General features: G+C 55.4%; 1 protein-coding gene across 2 annotated transcripts in view; it reads right to left on the reverse strand.

Annotated features, from left to right (window-relative positions):
- The window catches only part of GRAMD4 (GRAM domain containing 4), a 103,299-nt gene that overhangs the window by 20,512 nt on the left and 58,176 nt on the right, over positions 1-24,611 (reverse strand). For both annotated transcript variants that reach the window (XM_025400375.1, XM_025400377.1), the window contains exons 3-4: positions 24,346-24,466; positions 2,244-2,364 (exon numbers count right to left, since the gene is read on the reverse strand). In XM_025400375.1, coding sequence (XP_025256160.1) covers positions 2,244-2,364; positions 24,346-24,466 — 242 coding nt within the window. The remainder of the gene's footprint in view (positions 1-2,243; positions 2,365-24,345; positions 24,467-24,611) is intronic.

Here is a 24,611-nt window from a genome sequence, read left to right on the forward strand (position 1 = left end):
GGGGTGTGGTGTGTGTGTTTGTGCATTGTGCGCGCACATGTATCTGTTTGTGTGTGCCCTCACACACCTACCCACCCTGGACAGACCACAGCCACCCAGACCCACCCCAGATCTGTACCAGGATGACAAGGAAAGAGGAGGTCACTCTGTCTGGGACTGCTCTTCCTTCACCCCTCCTCCTCCAGGCTTCCAGAAGGTTCCTAAGCACCACCCCCATGTAAAGCAGGGGAGGGCCCTTAATACTCTCAGGACCTTCAGCTTCCACTTCCTGGGTCACAGCCTGGATGTTCCCTTACTGCCCACTCCCCACCCATTCCCAAGGCAGAGACTGTGTGAGATGGGGCTCCCTGTGTCCTCACAGCTGACCCGGGCTGCACATACCGGCCACCAAGGGGCTTTGGTAAAAGATGAAGACCAGATCCCGGAGTGGGGCTGGCGGGGGTGAGAGGACGGGAAACAGAACACAGGGCCGCAGGGACAGCCTCAGGCCACCTTAGCCACCTGGGAGAAGCAGCGCCCCGTCGGGGGGATGGTACTGTGGCCAAATGCCTAGGGACCGCACCTGTCCCTGGGATCTCTCAGCGTGGCAGGTCAGGTCTCTGTTGCACCTCTACATAATTAAATGTAATTTAAGCTTTGAGCTTCTGTGGATTTTCACAGCAGGTTCAGCATCAGGTAAAGCGCCTGCCGAGGCCCATGCACCCATTTCTGGTCTGGGAGGTTCTGCCAGGGTGGAATAGGAAAGTGAGGCCTCTCCCTCCCCCACACTAGCTGGATGCCCCCACGTGAGCCCTCCAGGGCACTCCACAAGATCATGCTGACCTGCAGGAGGTGGGCAAGGAAGAAGTGGGAGCCAGCCCAGCAGACCCCCCGTCTTCCCACACACTAAACCTGAGGGTGCTGAAGGGAGCCGCTTCCTCAGGGCCAGCTAAGCAGCGACACGTGGAGCCCTGACAATGACACACGGCCCCTGGAGTGCCCGGAGCAGGCAGTCTGTGCTCAGCTGGGGTGTCCCAGAGATGCTGTGTGCATCCCTAACCGGTGAGAGCCATCCATGTGGGTCATGGGGACCATGGACAAAGGTGTGGCCAATGGTGGTGGGAGGCTGGAGGAGGGGGCCGTGGGGGAGGCTGAGATGGGAGACCCGGGAGGAGGCTGAGTGGGAAGGCTAAGGGGGAGGTTGAGTGAGTGGAGGCTGGAGGGAGGCTGAAAGTGGAGGCTGGGTAGAACCTAAGTGGGGAGGCTGAGGGAGTGGAGTCTGAGGAGAGGGGCTGAAGATGATGCTAGAGGGGAGGCTGAGCGGAAACTGAGGGTGGAGACCGAGGGGGGAGGCTGAGGGAGTGGAGGTTGAGAGGGAGGCTGGAGCAGGAGGCTGCTGGAGTGGAGGCTGAGCGGGAGGCCTGGGAGCCAGAGGTGAGGCCTGAGCTCCCTGGCCTCATCCACTGGGCACCAGTTTGAACTTGTGCAGAAGGACACAGAGCCTCGTGGTGTTAGTGAGACAGGAGGGCATTGGCTTTGTAACTTGCGCTGGGGTCCTGAATGACCTGTTTCCTGCTGGCGGCACTGTGAGGCACAGGGCAGGGTGAGGGAGGAGGCTGTGAGCACTCAGGGCCCCGCATGGGACCCACAGGCAAGAGCAAAGACGTCGGCTGTAGACATGCCCTCTAGGAGCCAGGGCGGCACTGGCACCCAGGACACGATCCTGCCGGGATGGGGGCAGGGGCCACAGGGCACCCTGAGGGGCTGCAGTGCGGCTGGGGCAGACAGGGCAGATGGGAACACGCACAGACAGTGCTGGGAGGGCAGGTCCTAGGAAGATCCTAAGAGGCCGGGCCGGCCCTCAGGATGGGGCAATGGGTGGACGCACAGAACGGGGTCACCTGCAGGCCACGATCAGGGCCACGAGGTGGCTCTGGGGCTCTGCAGGTCCCATGCCAAGCCTCTCTTCAGTCGGCCTGGCCCCAGGCCTGGGAGCTGGCAGGAACACCTGCGCCAAGGTCCCCCTTTTCCAGACTGCCAGAGGCACAGGAAGATGCCATGTTCCCAGGACCAGGGCTCATGCAGGTATAGGCAGGACCTACACCTGGGAAGTCGGAGCTGGGCCCACCCTCACTCTCAGGCCTCTCCAGGGCCAAGAACACTGCTGCCAAGATGCTATGGGTGCAGCAGAGGCCGGCGGGGCAGGTGGGGTGGGGGGTTGGGGCAGCCGCACACAGGCCAGGGCCCCGAGGAAGGCAGGGTACCTGGCCTTCAGCACCTCCTGCACCTTCTGCTCCAGCTCCATCCGCCGCTGCCGCTCCCGGTCCAGCTCCTGCCGCAGCATCTCCGCATTGGTTTCTTCTCGCAGCTTCCGGAGCTCCTCCTCTATGGGGGAGAGAATAGCCAGGTGACCATCCCTCATGTCCACATGGCCCTCTGACTCTGGGATGCTGGGGCAGGGGTGCCTGACTCAGAAACAGCAGAAGGGTCTCTGCTCTGTAAGCAGACCTGAGCCCTGACCTTCCTCCAGGGTACAGGGTGCTCACACAGCAGGACACACACTGGTCCCCATCCGGTCCTTCCTCCTGGGTAGGAGCTATTAAGGGGGCTACTATTGCACGACTAGGGCCAGAATGAAGCAAGGGTGTGAATTTCTTCACTATGTTCCTAACAGTGCAACAGAGAACACAAAAGTCACTTCACCGAGCACCGCCACGCTGAGGACACCTGCGGAGAGGACACTGACCGCACCCGGCCAGCCCACCACACCTACCCAGCGCCTCCATGCGCTGGGTGAGGTTCTGGGACGCATCGGTGGCAGAGCAAAGGCCCTGGGCCAGCAGGGACAGCCCACAGCTCAAGCTGGCCAGGGGGCCTCAGAAGAGCACGGGGCAGGCTGGACACAGGGCTGCTCTGGGAAAGCCTCGGGAGAACATGAAGTCTGAGTGAAATCTGGAGGGAACACAGTGAGGCCACAGACTCTGGGAAAGAGCATCCAGGCAGAGGGAGGAGGCGAGGTCAGAGACTGGAAGACTGAGGATGGAAGGGCCAGGAGCCAGAGAGGGCAGGCAGCCTCTGGGAGTCAGGACACTTCCACCAATTGAAGATAGGGGACAGGGGACTCGGCCTCTCTCCCACTTCCTCTGCCCCAGCCCTGCCTCCTCCTCCTCAAACCAACAGTGTTGGGTCACCTAAGGGCAAGCCTGAGGCCCTCGCTTCTCCCCCACTGCCCTCCCAGGGCCTGGCACAGGCTCCACGCATGAAGGACGAGAGCAACAGACCAATGAGAGCAGAGAGCCGGCCCCTGTGGACACCCCCAGGTCCTTGGTCCTTCCCAGAGGCCTGGGCCACTGACTGGACCCTGCCCAGATGCTCCCCTCCCCAGCCCACCCACCCTCCTCTGTGTGGTGTCCCCTGCCCAGCCCAACCCTATCTCCTTGACAGGCTCAGGCAAGGTCACGGGTAAGTCCAGGTGGAATAACGCTGGTTGACGGGGCAGCACTGGCTTGCAGAACCCAGCTGAGGGTCACCTAAGTGCTGTCTCTACCCAGAAGGCTGCCTTGGCTGTGGCCTATGGTGGCTGAGGGTCCAGATTGGTCAGCCTTGACTTCAACTGCACAGACCACACCGACCATGGGGTGGACACGCTGAGACCTTACAAAATGGCAGCGGCAGCAGGAGAAGAGCGTTTGCTGGAGTCCCACAAGATATTCCGGAGACAAAGGAACATGGCCAGTGAATTCACCCAGGTTCGTGGGCAGGGCCAGCAGCCAGACCCCACCAGTGTGAGGCAGGAACCCTTGGGGGTCTGGCCAGCAGTCAAAGGCTGAAGGCAGGTTTCTAAGCCTGGAAGCTTCTTTCTGGGTAGGGTGGGAGATGTTCAGAGTGACCCCAGTAGCTTCCTTTCCTGTCCTGGATACCTCACCACATGACTTGGGGCCACAGGGCCATACCTAAGACTCTAACATTGAGGCCAAGGGCAGTAAGACAGCCTCAGGCCCCAGTCCCAGGCCAAAGTCCAGGAGTAGCTGTGCAGAAACAGCAGGGGGCGGTGCCCAGGCAGGGAGCAGCCGCAGGTGGACTGGGGTCAGTAAACCCAGAAGCCAAAGGTCAGCACACCTTCCTGCCTGGCAGCCACAGGCTCATGGTACCCAAGAGGGAAGAGACAGGCGCCAGCATCTCACCAGCCCCACCCCCACTGGGGATGCTGGCGGCTCAGTGGACGCTGTTACTAACCAGTGAGACAGTATTCGGATTTGCCAAGGGCCAGGATCCATTTGTTCACTGTGGGTGTCTGGAGCTCTGCCTCGCTCCCCTGCCTTCTGGGCTCGGCTCTTCTCCAAGCATGGTTTCAGTGTCCTTCAGCATCCTGGACTCCCGAGAGCCCCCCACCAGGGTTACTGAGCTGGCCTGGACAAGACCCTCCCTATGGAGGGTGGGGTGCGGGGCACTGGGCCTGTCCCTGCGGGCTGCCTGGTCTCATCAGGCTGGTTTGCTCCAGAGCTCACCCTCCCCACCCTGCCTCCGTTCCGGGGAGAAGCGTCTGGCCCTGGCACGGCTACTTTTCTCCGCGGACCGAGGTCCCCAACCCGCTGACATGGCCAGGTTCCACCACCTGGCAGAACGTTAGCTGAAGCCGGTGCCTCCCCACGGCTCGGGACAGGCTGCGAGGTACCAAGTGTCCAGTCTGGGGGCTGAGCAAAGGCAGGGTCAGAACGGAGGCAGGTGGCCTCTGCCCAGGGCCTTGGGAGGCTTCCGGGTCACAATCAGGGGCAGGGTCCAGCCCGGCCTGCGAGTCCAGTTCAGAGCAACAGGAAGGAGCCGGCAGGAGCAGCAGGGCCGACCTGGGGCTGTGAGGGGCACGTCTCCAGGGCTGAGGGAGCTGTACCCAGGCCCTCCCTGGGCGGCCGGCAGGAGCAGCAGGGCCGACCCGGGGCTGTGAGGGGCACGTCTCCAGGGCTGAGGGAGCTGTACCCAGGCCCTCCCTGGGTGGCCGGCAGGAGCAGCAGGGCCGACCCCGGGCTGTGAGGGGCACGTCTCCAGGGCTGAGGGAGCCGTACCCAAGCCCTCCCTGGGCGGCTGGCTAGCTCCTTTACAGCAGAGGGGAGCAGTGCCAGCCACACTCGGGCGGGAACCCTTCACCCCCACACGTCTGGGTTTCTTTCTTCCAAGATCCCAGATCTATCCGCTCTGCTGTTCTCTCAGCTGCCCCAGCCCCATCCCCGTGTTCTTAACCGGCCTCCCAGCTCCTCGCACACCCTCCCGTCCAGCTCCAAGCTGAAGTCCAAGGCTGCTTTTAAAGCACAAGCCAGAACTTGTTGCTTTCCCGCTTAGAACTCCTCACCGGGCTGGCAATGAATCCACTTCCCAGCCTGAAGCTCCCTCCCGAGGCCCCCACCCCCCCACTCCCAGCCTCAGCGCCCTCCACACCACCCTCATCTTTGCTTTTTGGGCTCAAGCCACAGAGACTTGCTTTTAGGTCCCCCAATATCCAGAAAATACTCAGATTTGCCCAGGGTAGGGCCTGCCCCAGGACCTTTGCATGTGCTGGCCCTGGTCCCAAGGAAGCTTCTCTTCCACCCTCCGGGGTCAGGTGTCCCTCAGCCTCAGTCCTGACCCCAATACCACTTCCCCAAGTGAATTCCCCAATAGCCCCCCCATCTAGTGCAGCCGTCTGTCATTTTCCCTCATGGGTCCTGCTCTTGCCTCTTGGGGACAACATGAGTCCCACTCCGGGTGCTGGGTGGGGCTTCCCAGAGACGACACACAACCTCCTGGTAACGTGTGATGTTTCCAGGCCTCCATCACTTGTAGGCCTCCCTGACTTGTGCCCAACACACTCCACAGATTCTGGAGAAGGGACCACCGCGGTGTCACCCTCTGTTCCAGCCCCAAGACCCAGCCTAGCCCAGGGAGAAGCCAGCAAGATGTGGGGAAGGGAGAGTGGCTGGGAGGGGATCTTGGCCGGTTCTCACATAGCGCGTCTAGCCGGGAGGGCAGACGCGCTGACCAGCAGGCCGTGCACGGAGTGACGGCAGCCGGGGACTTGGGTATTTGGGGTCACAGCCCTAACATGGTGATGAGTCCACAAACCCCACCCCCCGCAGGGACCTCCACCCAGCCCCTTGCCAACTTTGCAAGGGGCTTGCCAGCCCTCCGCCCTCCTGGCACGGAGGAGGGCCAGCTCTTGCACGCTTTCGTCAGAAATACTCAGGTAATTGTTACATGCCGGACTCTGCCACAGCGCCAGGACACCACCATGACCAGAGGGGACACCACCCTGCCCTGAAAGGGTGCCTGGGTGGGTCCCCAAGAGCAGCATGGAGCGGGTGAACCCACGGCATGGGCCCGGCCTGGCCCTGGAGCCCTTGGTGGGCAGGTCCATGCCCCAAGGCAGGAGGAGCCTGGGGACCCTTCCTCTGAGAGGGTCACATGCCCACCAACAGCCAGGAGAACCTGGGCATCTCAGCCCACCTGAGATGGATGCTGCCCTCCCACCCCACCCCCTAGCCACCTCCAAGGGACCCAATTCTCAGCCTCTTGGCCCCTCTTTTGATGTGCCTAGCATACAGAAGGGGCTTAATCAAGTCTCACTGGATGAGCGAAGGAAAGAACCGAGTGCCCCATCAGCCGGTGTTTCTCCCCAAAGGGAGCGTCCGCCTGGCTCAGTCCCGAATTCGGAGCCAGCTGCGGAGGGTTCTGAGACAGCCACGGGGCGTGTTCATCTCATGTCTCTGTCTTCATGTTGTGGCAGTGACTCTCACCGCGTGGGAACACAGAGGTGAGACAAGTCACACGGGGCAGTCTTGCTCCCAGCAGGGCTCTTGGGTGGAGCAGGCCAAGGCGGGAAGGCTCGGGTACTTTCCCGGGTTAACTCCTAGCACCCACACGTCGCCTCCTCTGGTCTTGGCCCTGTCAAGGTCAAGGCAGCCCATATGCCTCTCTACCCATAGGTCAGAGAGGCACTTCGGCCCCTCCCTGCATGGGTAACAGGAAACCACATTTTCCTAAATGGGGCTCCCCTCTACACCCCTTTCTGGAATCACTAAGCCGTGAAAGGGTAGCAGCCAGCCAGGTTCCACCATGCGGCAGAGCACTGGCCAAAGCCTGGGCCAAGGTGGCCAGTCCCAGCCCAGGGATGGATGTGGACGGATGCGGACACGGGTCCCTCCTGGAGCCTGGGATGCAGCATTGTGCCTGCCTGTGTGAAAAGGCACGCTCACAAGCCTGGGTTCAGAGGTCCAAGGGGCCTCAGGCAGCCGCCCCTCTTTCCACCCTGGACCTCCTGGGGTCAGGCTCTCTGAAGAGCACAAACAAATGTGAATGCCAGAGCCCTGCCATCCATGCTGCTCAGAGCCCAGAGGACGCCTGGCTCCCAGCTCGGCCAGCAGCACGGTCCCCTCAGCCTTGCAGACAGGGCTCCTCGGACAGTGTGGCGAATCAGCCTGTCCCAGCTTCCGGAAGAGCCACGAGGCTTCCCACCTTTGCCCAGTGTCATTTCTGACGGTACAAAGACAGCTAAGTAAACAAAACCGGCCGGAGCGTCTGACCGTTGATCTCCCATGAGTCTTTCCCATCTCCGAGCACACGGTTCCCTGCAAGGCCAGGCTGCTGTGTCTCCAGAGACTGAAATGATGATCACACGCCCCACGACTCCATCTCACAGGCCTGCCTCCCGCCCAGCAGCGACACATTCAGGTCAACTGCAATGTGCCGAGCACAGCTGTATCTTTCCACAGGACAAAAGCGATGCAAATCCCCCATCATCAATTTTTCTTTCTCTTCCTCGAGTAAGAAAAGAAACAGGAGGGCCAATTTCCTGCCCAGAGCAAACGACTGAGCTGATATTCACATGGCAGACTCCTCTCGTCCAGCCCCGGCCCCCATCCAGGCCCCGAAAACCTGTGGCTGCTGCCAAGGCTCTGGGTTCCCTCGGCCTCCGGAGTCGGCCTCCTCAAGCTGCTCACAAACACCAAGGACGCCGGGCTGCCCCACCCACGGGCCTCCCTGCCCTGCAGGTCAGGGCCGAGGTGTCTGCAGGGTGGGAGTGGGAGCGAGGCCACACACAGGGCAGGCCACGGGGCCCCTTGGTGACCTCTGCATTTGTTTCCCATGGCTCGCCACCAACACAGCGGCTTAAAACAACACAAACGTATTCTCTTACAGTTCTGGAGTCAGAAGTCCCACCTGGGTCTCCCTGGGCTGAGGTCACGACGTGGGCAGGGCTGTTCCTTCTGGAGGTTCCTGGTAGGGGGAGACCCATTTCCTGCCCTTCCAGCTTCCCGAAGCCCTGGTGCTCCTTGGCTGGGGGCCCCCAGGGAGCAATGACATCACTGTGACCTCTGACCTCACCCTCACACGGCCTCCCCTGACCTTCCTGCCGCCTCCTTCTCAGAACCTCTGTGGTGACTGTGCGCCCAGAACCATCTCCGCCAAAGGTCTGCGACTCAATAATCCAGAACCATCTCCACCAAAGGCCTGTGACTCAACAGTTCAGAACCATCTCCACCAAAGGTCTACGACTCAATAGTCCAGAACCATCTCCACCAAAGGTCTGAGACTCAATAATCCAGAACCATCTCCGCCAAAGGCCTGCGACTCAATAGTCCAGAACCATCTCCACCAAAGGCCTACGACTCAATAGTCCAGAACCATCTCCACCAAAGGCCTGAGACTCAATAGTCCAGAACCATCTCCACCAAAGGCCTGAGACTCAATAGTCCAGAACCATCTCCACCAAAGGCCTGAGACTCAATAGTCCAGAACCATCTCCACCAAAGGCCTGAGACTCAATAGTCCAGAACCATCTCCACCAAAGGCCTGAGACTCAATAGTCCAGAACCATCTCCACCAAAGGTCTGCGACTCAATAGTCCAGAACCATCTCCACCAAAGGTCTGTGACTCAACAGTCCAGAACCATCTCCGCCAAAGGTCTGTGACTCAATAGTCCAGAACCATCTCCGCCAAAGGTCTACGACTCAATAGTCCAGAACCATCTCCGCCAAAGGCCTGCGACTCAATAGTCCAGAACCATCTCCACCAAAGGCCTACGACTCAATAGTCCAGAACCATCTCCACCAAAGGCCTGTGACTCAATAGTCCAGAACCATCTCCACCAAAGACCTGAGACTCAATAGTCCAGAACCATCTCCACCAAAGGTCTGAGACTCAACAGTCCAGAACCATCTCCACCAAAGGTCTGTGACTCAATAGTCCAGAACCATCTCCACCAAAGGCCTGTGACTCAATAGTCCAGAACCATCTCCACCAAAGGTCTGAGACTCAATAGTCCAGAACCATCTCCACCAAAGGTCTGCAGCTCAATAGTCCAGAACCATCTCCACCAAAGGTCTGCGGCTCATCCACATCTACAAAGTCCCTTCTGCCAGGGGAGGCCACATTCACAGGCAGGGGGACATGGCCACTCTGTGGGGCCATGATTGTGCCAACCATCCTCTCCCTTGAGATGATCGTGTCGGGCAAAGGAACCAAGTGCCTAGGCAGGATGGGTGAGTCCTCATCCTTCCACCCAGCCCGGCGTGGACTTTCCTGCCTCTGGCAGTCCTTGGGTCTTAAAACCACTGGAAGCCCTCCTTTGGTGGGTCCAGGAGCCCTCCAGGAGTATGGGGTCCCCGGTGGCCCCAGCTCTGTCTCTCTCCTCCCCACTTCCAGCTGTGCCCCCAAAGGCACCTGAAGCAGGATTCCCTGGCGCCACCACCGAGGCGGCCCCACCAGAAAACTGTACACTGAGCCTCTCTAAAGCTCCACAGTGAACAGCACAGATGGAGGGGATGTTCCAGAGTCACCCACGCGGCCCAGAAATGCATGACCTGCCACAGCGCATCCTAATGGCAGCACCGGGCACCTTCTCTCCCGAGACTCCCTGCACCTGTCTCGGGCACAGACATGTGCAAGACATGTGTGAGCATCCAGGCGGCAGCCATACACGCCGCACAGGAATGGGAGGCTGCCTCGGTGCACCAGGATGCGCGTGATATCACACCTGCCAGGGCCAAGTCCCAGGTGGAGACCCAGGGGTGGGAGCCGTGGCCCGCGACATCAGAACAGAAAGTCACGGCCCTGCAGGAGCAGAGGAGCCACCACATCAGAGGCCACGGCTTGTGTGGATCCCATGGCACTGTTTCCAGCCCAGTGAGCTGTGCCTCTTCCAGGTTCGAGTGCCGGCCGAAATGGGCTGAGTGCACAGCAGACCTGGTCACAGCAGCCACCGAATGGCAAGGAACCCAGTGGGAGGCCAGGGGCCCAAAATGCCTGGCCAAGGAGTGAGTCGAACCCCGAGAACCTAAGTGCCAAGGGAGCACCTGAAACGAGAAATCTGTGCCTGCCTTGTGAGTTCTCATCCAGGGGTCTGCTCCCCCAGTGCCCAGGAAGGCACATCGGCCGTCTCACTGTCAGGAAAGAAAGCGAGGGAGCCCAGGTGCATGGCCATGGGGAAACCAGCATGGCTACCCAATGGGCCAGGGCCTGCCCCCACTCCAACCTATCACAAGAGCCATGGGGCAGCAAAATATGTCGGGGTGGAGGGGAAGATGGAAGGAGGCCCAGGGGACACTCTGTGTGCCCAGAGGGACCCTCAGACCCACAGGCGTCTTGCAGTCGGGGGTCAAGCTCTAGCGCAAGGTTTAGGGATGCTCACGAGGAAGAGTGGCTCTGGTCCTGCAGGCAGCCCCACCCACTCCAGATAGCACCAGCCACCGAATGAAGCAGATCAGCCACAGACCAGGAGCCCCCGGGACAGGACAAGAGCCTGGCGTGGTGACACATCGCACATACAAATCGCCCCACAGAGGCTAAAGGAAGCCCCGGGACAGCCAGGCTGGTTGTGCACCCACCCACCCAGCCTTCACACCTCCCCAGCGTCTGGAAGGAGAAGGGCAGGGATGACCACCTCACTGGTCACTCCAGGGCAGCCCCCAGCACGTTCTCTGATGAGTGAACGGCCACCCTGATTTGAGGGGAGGCAAAGGAGATGCGTCGGCTCAGGCCTACACAGGCCCAGACGGTGAGGCCGAGGCCCGGCCTCCACCCAGCCTCGACGCCCAGCCCACAGGGAAGTTACTGGAAGGAAGGAAAGCAGCTCTGCGGCTATTTTTAAACCTGCAAAAGTAGATCTCTCAGGCAGGAGTCCTCTTGGCACACGACTGATTCAACAGGCCCTGCCTCACCCAAAAATAAAAATCAAGTGATAATCTTTAAATAAAACTCCTTCCCACCAGACCAGGGGCGCAAACTCAGGATCCACCCAAAAAGCTGCTCCTGGCCAGGCAGAGGCCTGCACCCCCAGAGGCCCGCACCCCTAGAGGCCTGCACCCCCAGAGGTCCCACCTGGCCACCTCCCCTGGACTCTCACCTGAACTCTCCCAGGCCAATTCAGCCCTCCCGCTATCACCACAGGACCTTTCCAGAAGACAGGCATTCCCTCCATCGAATTACCCAGCTGCGCCCAGAGTACAGCGCCAGCTACAGTCGCCACACAGAGGCAGTCGCTTTAACCCCTTCCTCCCGTGGCCCTACCTGCTCGGGGAAGACAAAAAATTCCAAGAAATGCCTTGCTTTCATGGTCAAGTTTTGCCTGCATTTTCTCCCTAACATTTATTTATTGCGGTGTCATTTACCGCTATGTGCGGCGGTAATGTTTACTGAACAATCAACTGTCAACACCGTCTCGGTCGGTAACTAGGAAGAAGCAACCTTCCAAGCACATCACACCCTAATGTCGTAGGCTGCTGCGCGCATAGCTGGCCGACCGCCGTTTTAGGTCCATTTCAGGACACCAGTGCAGGATCTAAGGTGGACAAATAATGTACTGACATTCTTACCATGCCAAATAAGAAGAACTAGGATCCCAGCCAGGGTTTCCACCCGGAGCAGCTGGTTTTCAGAAACCGATGCCTACCTCTCCCTGTGAGAGGCACGTGGCATCTGACAGCCCGTGGGCTGGACTGTGGGGCTCCGGCCCAGCACGGAGCCAGGAGAGGCGTGTGCTTGACAGCACGTGCTGTCCCTCGCCCCCGCAACCTCCCTTTCCAACCAAGCACTTGGCACCCAGCAGCCAAGCCCTCCGGGCCCCCAGTCCCTTCCCACAGCAACAGGCTCTCTGCCAAGCACCTGCTCCCTGCTGAGTGTGGGCTAGGGGCAATCAGGGACACTCCCCAACTCCACTTCCAGCTGGTGACTCTAGGCCCCAAGGCACTAGGAAGCAAAGGTGGCACAGATAAAACCGTGCCTGGGACCAAACACCAGACAGAATGAGAGGAAGGAGGTACATCCGGAGCTCTGGGAGGTGGCCAGTGAGGCCTTTTTTTTTTTTTTTTTTTTTTTTTGAGACGGAGTCTTGCTCGGTAGCCCGGGCTGGAGTGCAGTGGCCCGATCTCAGCTCACTGCAAGCTCCGCCTCCCGGGTTTACGCCATTCTCCTGCCTCAGCCTCCCAAGTAGCTGGGACTACAGGCGCCCGCCACCTCGCCCGGCTAGTTTTTTGTATTTTTAGTAGAGACGGGGTTTCACGGTGTTAGCCAGGATGGTCTCGATCTCCTGACCTTGTGATCCGCCCGTCTCGGCCTCCCAAAGTGCTGGGATTACAGGCTTGAGCCACCGCGCCCGGCCCAGTGAGGCCTTAAAGTATGTGCAAAAGGGCATGCCTAGTGGAGGAAACAGCGTTATTAGTTAATTTATCTACCTATCCATCCATCCATCCATGCATCCATCTACTCACCTGTCTGCTCATTCACCCATCCATCCATTCATCCATCATTTAGCCACCCATTACCTAATCTACCCATTTGTTTGCCTTCTCATTGATGCATCCATCTATCCAATCACCCATCCATCCACCCCCATGTCCATCCATCCACACATCCACTCACCCACCCATCTAACCATCCCTTCTCCCATTCACCCACCCATATATCCATCTACTCACCCATCCATCCATTCATCCATCCATCCACTCACCCATCCATCCATCTACTCACCCATCCATCCATCCACTCACGCATCCATCCATCCATCCATCCATCCATCCACTCACCAATCCATCTACCCATCCCATTTCCCATTCACCCACCCATCTATCCATCCACTCACCCATTCATCCATCCATCCACTCACTTGTCTGTTCATCCACCCATCCATCCATCCATGATTTACCCACCCATTTACCTAATCTACCTATTTGTTTGCCTACTCACTGATCCATCCATCCATCTACTCACCCATCCATCCATCTACATGTCCACTCATCCATCCATCCATTCATCCACCCACCCATCCATCTATCCAGCAATGCATCCATCCACCCATCCACTCACCTGTCTACCCATCTACCTATCCACTCACCCACAGCCATCCATCCATCCATATATACATACACGCAGACGTGCGCTGAGTATCCAATAGCTGCCAGGCTCTGGGCCCAAGCCCTTGGAAGTCACAGATAAGGCAGCAGCTACCTTTACTCCCTCCCACATGAGTCCAGTTGGTAGATGAATGTGACAAATAAGGGTCTCCTTACAGAGCTGGGACACTAGGACACACCAGGTGCTGCACCAGTACTCTCCATGTGCCACTAGAGAGCTTGTCTCTGCCATGCAGCCTCATCTACAGATGAGGTGCAGAGGAAGGGAAGGCTTGCTGGCCTGGGGAGTGTCCCACCCACTGCACACAGGACCTCGACTGTGAGGCCAGGGAGCTGGGATGTGTTCATCGGGGCAGGATGCAGTTGACTAGAGAGGTCACAGAGGTGGGCAGTGGTTCCTGACTTAACACTTCCCATGGAATTCAACACAGGCATCATCCAAAACACCTGTCGGATGACGATGCTGGACCCAGGACCTGCAGCCATTGCAAAACACACAGGCAGGCGTGTTCAGGGTCCCTCTCTGACTTCACCCCAGCCCCTGGGGGCAGCAGGGAGAAGGCCCCCCACTGGCAGGATCAGGGGTTTCTCCTCTGAGGTGTGAGCTCCAGGGACGGGGCCAGGAACTCAGCGTGGCAAGGTCAGCTCACCCCGTACTCAAAGATCTGTCCTGGGCAATGAAGGATCCCAGGGCCAAACATCCACAATGTGTAATTAAAGAGCAGCTGGGTGTTCATGGGGCAATGCAGGTGATGAAGAAACATGGATTGGGGGCCAACTTCGTTTTTTCCTAGGGAAATTCCATGTAATACAGACACGCCACTGTCTCAGAGCCACCTGTCTTTATCTTCTGCCTGTCTGCTCCCTTCTGTAGGTCTGGGTCAGCCGCTCATAGTCATCACTTATTAAACACGTCACTCTAGGGCAGAACCAGACCAACCCAGTGTCTGGCCCTGGAAGTCTGATACGGTTTGGCTGTGTCCCCACCCAAATCTCATCTTGAATTCCCACGTGTTGTGGGAGGGACCCGGTGGGAGGTAATTAAAACACGGGGGCAGGTCTCTCCTGTGCTGTTCTTGTGATCGTGAAGAAGTCTCACGAGATCTGACGGTTTTATAAGGAGGAGTTTCCCCGCACAAGCTCGCTCTTTGCCTGCTGCCATCCAGGTAAGATGTGACTTGCTCCTCCTTGCCTTCCACCATGATTGCGAGGCCTCCCCAGCCATGTGGAACTGTAAGTCCATTAAACCTCTTTTGTTTGTAAAGTGCCCAGTCTCAGGTATGTCTTTATCAGCAGTGTGAAAACAGACTAATACAGAGTTTATCTTTTCACCACTGGAGAAACTGTAAAAGCGGAGTTTAAAAGGCCTGAGTCAAGAACCACACCCACAGGCCCAGGTCCGAAGGGGCAAGTCCAGAGATTTTGAGTCAACCCCACACCTAAACCTGTCTCCATCTGGTCTCAAAAGGACACCCTCACCAGCAGGCAGCTGGCAGCTCCCCAGACCCCTCTGCTTCCAGAAGACTTCAATGGTAAGGAAGGTTTTCCTCCCTCTGAATCACCCAGGACAGCCACCTAGAAACTTCCCTTCCCCTCCAGGACCCCTCCATTAAAGCTGTGCATTCAGAGGAAGCCCTGCAGGCCTCAGGAGGCAGATGGCTGGCCCCTCCTGCCAGCTTCTTCAAGAAGACCTCCCATGGCCTAAGGGCCGGCCACTCTGAACTCCGATCCCTGTATGTGAGAGCAGGAAAGGGAGCTTCCAGGAGCACCAGGGGCTCAGGAGGAAAAGGCACCTTCTCTCCAAGTCACACTCTTGGGGAACCACTGCCACTGTCCATCTGAGTGCATCTGCCGGGAATCCACCCGTGTCTGGCACTATGAGGGTACCCATGCCCAGAGATGGGGCGTGGTAGCCTAGGGGAGCACCCTCCAGCTCAGCCAGGAGGCATCTGCAGCCCTCCCCAGCAACACAGGAAGAAGAAAGGCAGTCACGAGGGCTCCCCTACACAGCCTAGCAACCGGGAAGCCCCCAGGAAGAGAAGCTCCCTGGCCCCGAGGGTCCTCAGAAGCACTTCCCCTCCAAAATCCAAATTCTGCATCACATTGCCCTTGCGTAGAGGCTGTGTGTGCACCTTACAACCCTGGGGAATCTCACCTCCCAGAGCCTGCGCGCAGCAGGTGACAAGTGATCAACAGATGCACACGCGTGCACAGCAACCGCGCTCAAAAAGCACTAGCAACCGAAATGCATTTGGGGCTACATAAAAATGCATGATGCTTTTAATTTATTTATGTGCTTCTTTAACAAATTTAGGCTCCTGCCTTCAGCCACGAGCCAAAATCCATTTCAACTTCACAGTCTTCATCCTGTGTCATTTTCTTGAAGGAAAATGTACTCTTCAGGATTTAATCATCAGAGAAGGCTGCGGCATACTTGGGCCATTTCCTCTCCTCTGTGAAGAATAATACTCTGCTTTCTGAGAGAAGGTACTATAGATAATGGAGTGGAATTTTAACACTGACCACTTAGCTGTTTTACAGGTGGGGGAGCTGAGGCCCCAAACGGGTAAATGTCCACAGTCACCTGCTAACCAGTGCCTGAGTCAAGAATTAGAATTGGGTCCTGACTCCTAACACAGCTCTCCACGCCAGCAATCCCTCCTGCAGGTCAGGAGAGGCAGGGATGGCCACAGCAGCACACAGATGTTGGCTTAGTGACAACCAGAATGTGCCTGTGGGTCCCCAGATTACATAATGTCCTTTCTTACATTCTATATCCTTCTGGGGACTAAGATGGTTGTGAGAATGGGACAGGGCATAGGTTCTGCTGGGCAAACTCCAACTAATCTGCAATTAATCCCTCCATTCACCAAGCTCCCACTATACCCAAGACATCATGCTTGGGGTATAAAAACAAGCTCATTCCATATCCTCCAGGTGCAGACAGCCTGCTAAGAACTACCTGTAACTACTAACATCCTGTACTCCTGGAGACAGTACAGCTGTCCATCAGCAGGGAATAAGCAAGGCCAGGAACAGTGGCTCACACCTGCAATAAACTTCAAGAGGCTGAGGCGGATGGATGGCTTGAGTCCAGGAGTTCAAGATCAGCCTGGGCAACATGGTGAAGCCCCGTCTCCACACACATACACACAAAAGCCAGGTGCGGTGGCATGTGCCTATAGTCCTTGCTACTCAGGAGGCTGAGGTGGGAGGACTGCTTGAGTCTGGGAGGATGAGGCTGCAGTGAGCCAGGATCGTGCTACTGCACTCCAGCCTGAGTGACAGAATGAGACCCTGTCTCAAAAACAAAACAAAGTGGAAAAAAAAAAAAAAAGGGAACAAGTAGACAAGTGGATGAAGCCACGCTACAGTCACACTGTGGACATAAATGTAACCCGGAACAGGGACAGGTGTAACCCAGAGCAGGGACAGGTGTAACCCGAGACAGGGACAGGTGTAACATGGGACAGGTGTAACCCAGAGCAGGGACAGGTGTAACCCGAGACAGGGACAGGTGTAACATGGGACAGGTGTAACCCAGAAAAGGGATGGGTATAACATGGAACAGGGACAGATGTAACATGGAACAGGGACAGGTGTCACTGGGGACAGGGACAGGTGTAACTGGGGACAGGGGCAGGTGTAACATGGAACAGGGACAGGTGTAACCTGGAACAGGGACAGGTGTAACATGGAACAGGGGCAGGTGTAACACAGAACAGGGACAGGTGTAACACGGAACAGGGGCAGGTGTAACCTGGAACAGGGGCAGGTCCAGAACAGAGACAGATGTAGCATGGAACAGGGACAAGTGTAACCCAGAACAGGGACAGGTGTAACACGGAACAGGAACAGGTGTAACCTGGAACAGGGGCAGGTCCAGAACAGGGACAGATGTAACATGGAACAGGGACAGTTGTAACACAGAACAGGGGCAGGTGTAACCTGGAACAGAGATTATCTCTGTGTACCATTTTGGAGTGACCTACAGGATATAATGTGAGTGTGCAGAAAGTGTGAGCACCCTAACATTTATCTAAGCAGGAAGGTAAGAATCAATATAGATGCTCATGCTTATAAAAAATTTCAGTTGGAAGAATACAGTGTAAAATTAGAAGGAAACTGGTTATCTACAGGGGAAGAAAGGAAATGGGGGCGGGGTGCAAGAAGAGAAACTCGACTTCTCTGAATATACCTTGACTTTGGAACCATGGAAACGATTTTAGATAGCTGTACGAATAAATTTAATTTAAAAAAGAATTCTCTACATCATGCATCATGGGACAAAATGGCATCACGTACCCGCCGATGTGACATAAGGACACACCATCATGTCTGTGGCACCCGGACACAATCGCATGACCTGAGTCTCTTCATGAGGAAACAGGGCCAACCCAAATTGAGGACAGTCTGCAAAATAACTGACCTGTGCTCTTCAAAAACGTCAATATCAGGAAACAAAGAAAGAACTGCTCCAGGGGAAAGGAGACAAAAGAAGTATGAAACTATCGCAACTCAGAACTGTCTTTTGCTACAAAGGACGTTACTAGACAATAGTGAGGTAGGAATAAGATCTCAGACCAGATAATAGCATTGTATCAGTGTTAATTTCATGATTTTGATAACTGTCCTGTAGTTAGATAAGAGAATATCCTTGCTTTTTGGAAACACAACAAAAGTTTTTAGCACTCAGGGGTATTGTGTCTGCAACCGACCACCAAGCAGCTCAGAAAAAAAGAATACATGGATGGATAAATGGATGGATGGATGGATAAATGGATGGATAAATGGATAAACGGATGGATGGACAGATGGATAGACGGATGGATGGATGGATGGATGGATGGATGGATGGATGGATGGACGGATGGACGGATGGACGGATAGACGGATGGATGCATGGATGGACGGATGGACGGATGGACGGATAGACAGATGGATGCATGGATGGACGGATGGACGGATAGATGGATGGATGCATGGATGGATGGATGGATGGATGGATGGATGGATGGATGGATAAATGGATGGATGGATGGATGGATGGATGGATGGATGGATGGATGGATGGATAGATGGATGGATGGATGGATGGATGGATGGATCCATGAACGGATAAATGGATGGATAGACGGATGGATGGATGGATGGATAGATGGATCCATGAATGGATAAATGGATGGATAGACGGATGGATGGATGGATGGATGGATGGATGGATGGATGGATGGATGGATAGATGGATAAATGGATGGATAAATGGATAAATGGATGGATGGATAGATGGATAGATGGACGGATGGATGGATGGATGGATGGATGGAGGGATGGACGGACGGATGGACGGACGGACGGATGGACGGATGGACGGATAGACGGATGGATGCATGGATGCATGGATGGATGGATGGATGGATGGATGGATAGATGGATCCATGGATGGATAAATGGATGGATAAATGGATAAATTGATGGATGGATGGATAGAAGGATAGACGGATGGATGGATGGATGGATGGATGGATGGATGGATGGATGGATGGATGGATGGATGGATACATGGATGTGTGGATGGATGGATGGATGGATAAATGGATGGATGGATGGATGGATCTATGAATGGATAAATAGATGGATGGATGGATAGACAGATAAGAGAGGCAGACAGACAAATGTGGTAAAATATTAACCTTTGGGGAATAACTAGAGGAAAAATATACAAGAATTCTTTGTATTATTTTTGTAACTTTCCTGTAAGTCTGAAATCATGTCAAAATTTAAAAGAAAAAAAAGCCATCTCCAGAAATCTAAGGTGAAAAGAAACAAATGCACCCAACTCTGTACTGACTTGATAACACAGCCACAAAGGAAGGAAAAAGTCTTGCCAATGACTGTCGAACACCACAACCTGTACCCTTCTAGTGGAACATGTCCTAAGGACAAAAGAACTAGAAACAAATACAGACCGCATTGAGTAATCCTGTGATATTTTATTTTGAGATTGTGTGTATTATCAAGGGATCAAACAAATGAGTAATGCTGATGATATTCACTGAGAACCAAGATTTCAGCAAAAGAAAGATACAATAAAAGTCCGATGAGGTTAAACAGGCACTTAGGAGTCCTGGATGTGAATTCCCATAGAATTATCTGTATGAACTCCTGAGGCCCATGCCCTGTCCACTGAGAAGGTCCAGACACAACAGGTCACCAGCGGCCATCAATGCCCCAGGATCCCCATGGAGTGTGTCAATGTCCGCTTCCACCAAAAGGAACCAGGGCTTTATTTCAGAAATGGTCAATTCCAGGACTGGTGATGAGCCTGGGATATCTGGTCACACCAAAAAGCAAGGAATCTCTCAGAGACAACTGGGTTGTGTCAAAAGGACTCTCAGAAGCCAACTGAAAGAGGCCCAGAGGCAGAACCATTTGAGCATTAATCAGATACGAACCAGAATTATCAAAACACGCCAAATATGTTTACATTCACTGTCCCATGAGAATACCAAAAACCCCAGGAGAGCCCAACACCCTCACTGGTGGCTGTTCTCAGAAAAGAATGCAACTTATTATTCTGAAAACTGGAAAACGAGGGGGGACTCCAACCATGCACTCTGCCCCTCGTCTATGAACTACTCCTCGGCAGAGCCAAATGGCAGACAAAGGGAAGATTGTTTTCAGAAATGTGTCAGCTAACAAATGGAAAGGGAATGGCAGAAGTAGAAAATGACCATTCTGCAACCTCTAATGAAATGATGGCTCCGAGCAATAATCATCAAAGCTGTGACATTGAACAGAGACTGCCTCATGGAAGCACACAGCACCACCAACAGAGGGATCGTCCCCCGAGGGTCACCCAACCCCGTCGCGACCGGGAAGCACAGGGTATGGACCATGTTAGGCCACCTTCAGCAGAGTCCACAGCAGAGACTGTTCAGCAGGTGACCTGGTCTACCAAGGACAAAAAGTGTGATGCGAGAACCTGCAGGGTCAAGACTGGAGAGAGACACCACCAAGCACAACACACCAACCGCATCTGACTCTTCATTCAGAGAGAGCTGCAAAGCAATCTGAGACCTCCTCAGGGAAATTTATTTCCTTCCTTCCTTCCTTCCTTCCTTCCTTCCTTCCTTCCTTCCTTCCTTCCTTATTTATTTATTTAGAGATGGAGTCGGATGCAGTGGCTCACGCCTGTAATTCTGACACTTTGGAAGGCCGAGGCAGGTGGATCACCTGAGGTCAACAGTTCGAGACCAGCCCGGCCAACATGGTGAAACCCCCATCTCCATTAAAAACACAAAAATTACCCAGGCATGGTGGCGGGCACCTGTAATCCCAGCTACTCAGGAGGCTGAGGCCAGAGAATCACTTGAACCCGGCAGGCAGAGGTTACAGTGAGCCGAGATCACACCACTGCACTCCGGACTGAGTGACAGTGAGACTCCATCTCTAACTAAAATAAAATAAAATAAAATAAAATAAAATAAAATAAATAAACTAAACTAAACTAAAATAAAACAAAATAAAAAAATAAAAAAATAAAATAAAATAAAATAAAATAAAATAAAAATATTAAGAGATGGGGTCTCACTCTGTCATCCAGGCTGGAGTGCAATGGCTCATTCCCTATCAGGGAAATTTGAGCCTAAGTTGGATAGCTGATGGTATTAACGAAAAGCTGTTTGCTTTTTTCAGTTGTGATATTAGACTTGTGGCTTTTGTTTTTAAAACACATTGAGCTACCCACTGAAATATTTACAGCTGAAATGAGAGGATGCTGGCTGGGATTTGCTCCAAAACATCAGCGGGGGGGGGGGGGGGGGGGGGGGGGGGGGGGGGGGGGGGGGGGGGGCGCGTAGGGGTAGGGGGCAGGGAGAGGGCGTGTCAGGGAAGCTGCTTGGTCTGGAATCTTGCTGCGGCTAATGGTGGGTTTCAACCAGGGAGGCCCATGACACTCTGCTCCATTTCTGGATACATTTGAAATTTTCCGTAATTAAAAAAGAATCCCTGTGCTCACCACCCCACAGGCTGTCAGAGTTGAACCCAACACTTTTACTTCATGAGCTACCAAGGGGTAAAAGGAGATGCTCCTTTGGCAAATGCTGAGGACACAGTCACAAGTGCTGGTCCATGGACGCCAGCAGCTCTGTTCATGACCAAGTGGCCTCATTTCCTCCGGGATCTGCTTGTCCCCAGAGAGGCAGCCCTGTGGGTTCTGCTGTCTCCATTTTGCAACTTTGTATCAACAAAGCCTCAAAGTGAAAGTGCATGGACAGGTGTCCCTCCATCCCTCCACCCCACATGCCAGCTCGCCCCTTCTCCTGAAGCTTCCTGGGTCCCAGCAGAGGGTCCCTGTTGATGCTCACAGATCCTTCCCCTGCGCCAAGAGCACCTGCTCCCTGAAAGTGAAAAGTCGACCCCCTGCCCCGTGACTGAAAAACCATCAATATTCAGCCCCTTTGACTCACAGAAAGGCAGTTCGCCAGGTTCAGCAGACAAGGCAGCCTCTGGAGGTTGACGACTTAACTAGGGTCTGCCGAGCGATGCTCTCCGGGCCACACCCTCCATGCACAGGCCCCGCTGGACAGTCAACCAAGGGCCAGCCCCCTGCTGCCACCACCCAAGGAGAGCCTGGCTTCTCCATTCTCAGAGTTCCCTCAACTCCAGCAGAGCCACCACTGCAAACCGGCGAGGTTGCAGGCGGCAGGTCGCCAGGATGGTCATCGGGAGGACTGAACCCTGTCAGCAGCCCACGGGGCCCAGCCCCTCTCTGCCCAGGCTGGCTCTATGCAACCTAAGACTGGTGGGTAGACTGAGTCACTCCACGGCACAGCCACAACGTGTCACCAGAGCTGTCCTCAGAACAACCAATGTCCAGTCCTCAGGGGCCTGAAAAAGCTGTCAGAGTACAGATGGACATACACATGTGCACACACACGGTTAATACTGCCACACGTGGGCATGCACACACACACACGGTTAATACTGCCGCACACGGGCACACACACTCACACACTTAACCACAACTGTACACGGGCATGCGCGCGTGCACACACACACACAGGGTTAACCACAACTGTACACAGGCACATGCACACACACACAGGGTTAACCACAACTGTACGCAGGCACACGCACACACACACAGGGTTAACCACCGCTGCACATGTGCACACAGACACAGGGTTTACTGCTGCACACGCACACACAGGGTTAACTACCACAGCGCACACATACACACACAGGGTTAACCACTGCCACACATGCGCACACACACACAGGGTTATACATCACTGCATACTCACACACGGGGTTAACTACTGCTGCACACGCACACACACACACAGGGTTAACCACCGCTGCACATGCGCACACAGACACAGCGTTTACTGCTGCACACGCACACACAGGGTTAACTACCACAGCGCACACATACACACACAGGGTTAACCACTGCCACACACACGCACACACACACAGGGTTAAATATCACTGCATACGCACACACAGGGTTAACTACTGCTGCATACGCACGCGCACACACAGGGCTAATCACCGCCGCACATGGGCACACACAGGGTTAACTACCACTGCACACGTGCACACACACGGTTAACCACTGCCACACACGTGCATGCACGCACAGGGTTAACCACCACTGCACACACGCACACGCACGCACACATAGGGTTAACTACCACTGTCTATATACACACGCTTAACTACTACCATGGTTAACTATTCATACATACGCATACGCAGAGTTAACCACCGCTGTACATAAAGACACACATACACACACACACTCATGCACACACCATTAACCATGGCCACACAAACACGAGCACACAGAGCTCATTACGCCGTCTAAGCACACACACGGTCCAGTGCCACACACACACAGGCTCACTACCATGCTCTGGCCTGTTGCCAGGTGAACCCACAAGGCCGTGTGGACCGGCCTTGACATGAGAGCACTGGTAACCACGGACGGGGCACCCAGACCACAGCCCTTCTGGCAAAGGCACCGACTGTCTGGTCCAGAGCATGGAAGAGACCCCTGCTGGGCACGACACCCAGACGGGAGTGACCTACCCACTCAGGTCCTAAGCCCCTCCCTGTCACAAACAGGGGCTCCATGTGGTTCACAAGTGACTGGCTCTGGACACACAGGAGCGTAATAACAAGAATTCCACCATAGTGTCAGTTGTGAAAACTACACGCGGCAGGGTCGCTGGCAGGAACTCTGGGACTCATCTGCCTGGCGCTGTCTTACTGGTAAGTGGCCCCTTACTAGCGAGATGTCACCTCACGGCAGGGTGACTTCAGTGAATCCTCTGTGCCTCAGTTTCCACATCTGGACAACAGGGAGGACACAGGTGGGGAGAGAGGCTCAAGAGCGATACACCAAGTGGGGCCTGGCCTGCGAGCCCCTCCTATGAGAATCTCTGCCATTTTCACTGCTGCAGAGCCCAAAGCCCAGCAAGCCGGGCACGCCTGGCCAAGGCCAGGGGACACGAGAGTCCACTGCCCCACCTCCCTCCTGGACACACAAAACAACCAGAACAAACGGAAGATTGCAGAGTCCTTCCAAAAGCTCTGAAAAAGTCTGAGCTACCCATTGGGAACGCAAGGGACGCGTTCACTGAAATAATTACAATTTTCTCAGAACATTTCACTCCTCTTCCCCTGAGACTCTCCTTTACCCCACGGTGGAAAGGCCCCCATGCCCCCAGCCCCTGTGGAGCCCTTGAGTGCCAGCTTAGCAGGGCCACAAGGGAGGCTCAAACGCAGGGGCAGAGGCTGTGCCGGGACCACCCAGCCCAAAGAGCCACGCCGGAGCCACAGCTGCCCAGGGTTCGCGTCCAGCAATGGAGCCGGCACGGGTCTTCATCAGACCCAGCTCCTGGGCAAGACAACATCCCTCATCTCAGCCACCCCTGACCCAGCTTGTCCCATCCCCTCCAAGCGCTTTCTGGTACTCACGTAAGAAGTGTTTTTCCAATAAGGCAATTTCCAGGTGACCTTTGATCTCATTCAGTCGATCAAACTCTGTCCGGTTAAAGTCCTGGACTCCTGTGGCCATGATGAGGGTCCCTGGACCAGCCTAGAAGAAAAACACCGAAAGCTCAGAGGGGCCACCTGTGGCACCCTGGGTCTGCACCACTCGGTTCCCCCAGAGGTGCCCGGGGCCCCAGGATGGCAGCAGTGGCATGGGAAAGGGACCAGTAGCTGCAGTCTCTGGGCATGGG

Source organism: Theropithecus gelada, chromosome 10 (assembly GCF_003255815.1).
Source record: "Theropithecus gelada isolate Dixy chromosome 10, Tgel_1.0, whole genome shotgun sequence".
NCBI lineage: Eukaryota > Metazoa > Chordata > Mammalia > Primates > Cercopithecidae > Theropithecus > Theropithecus gelada.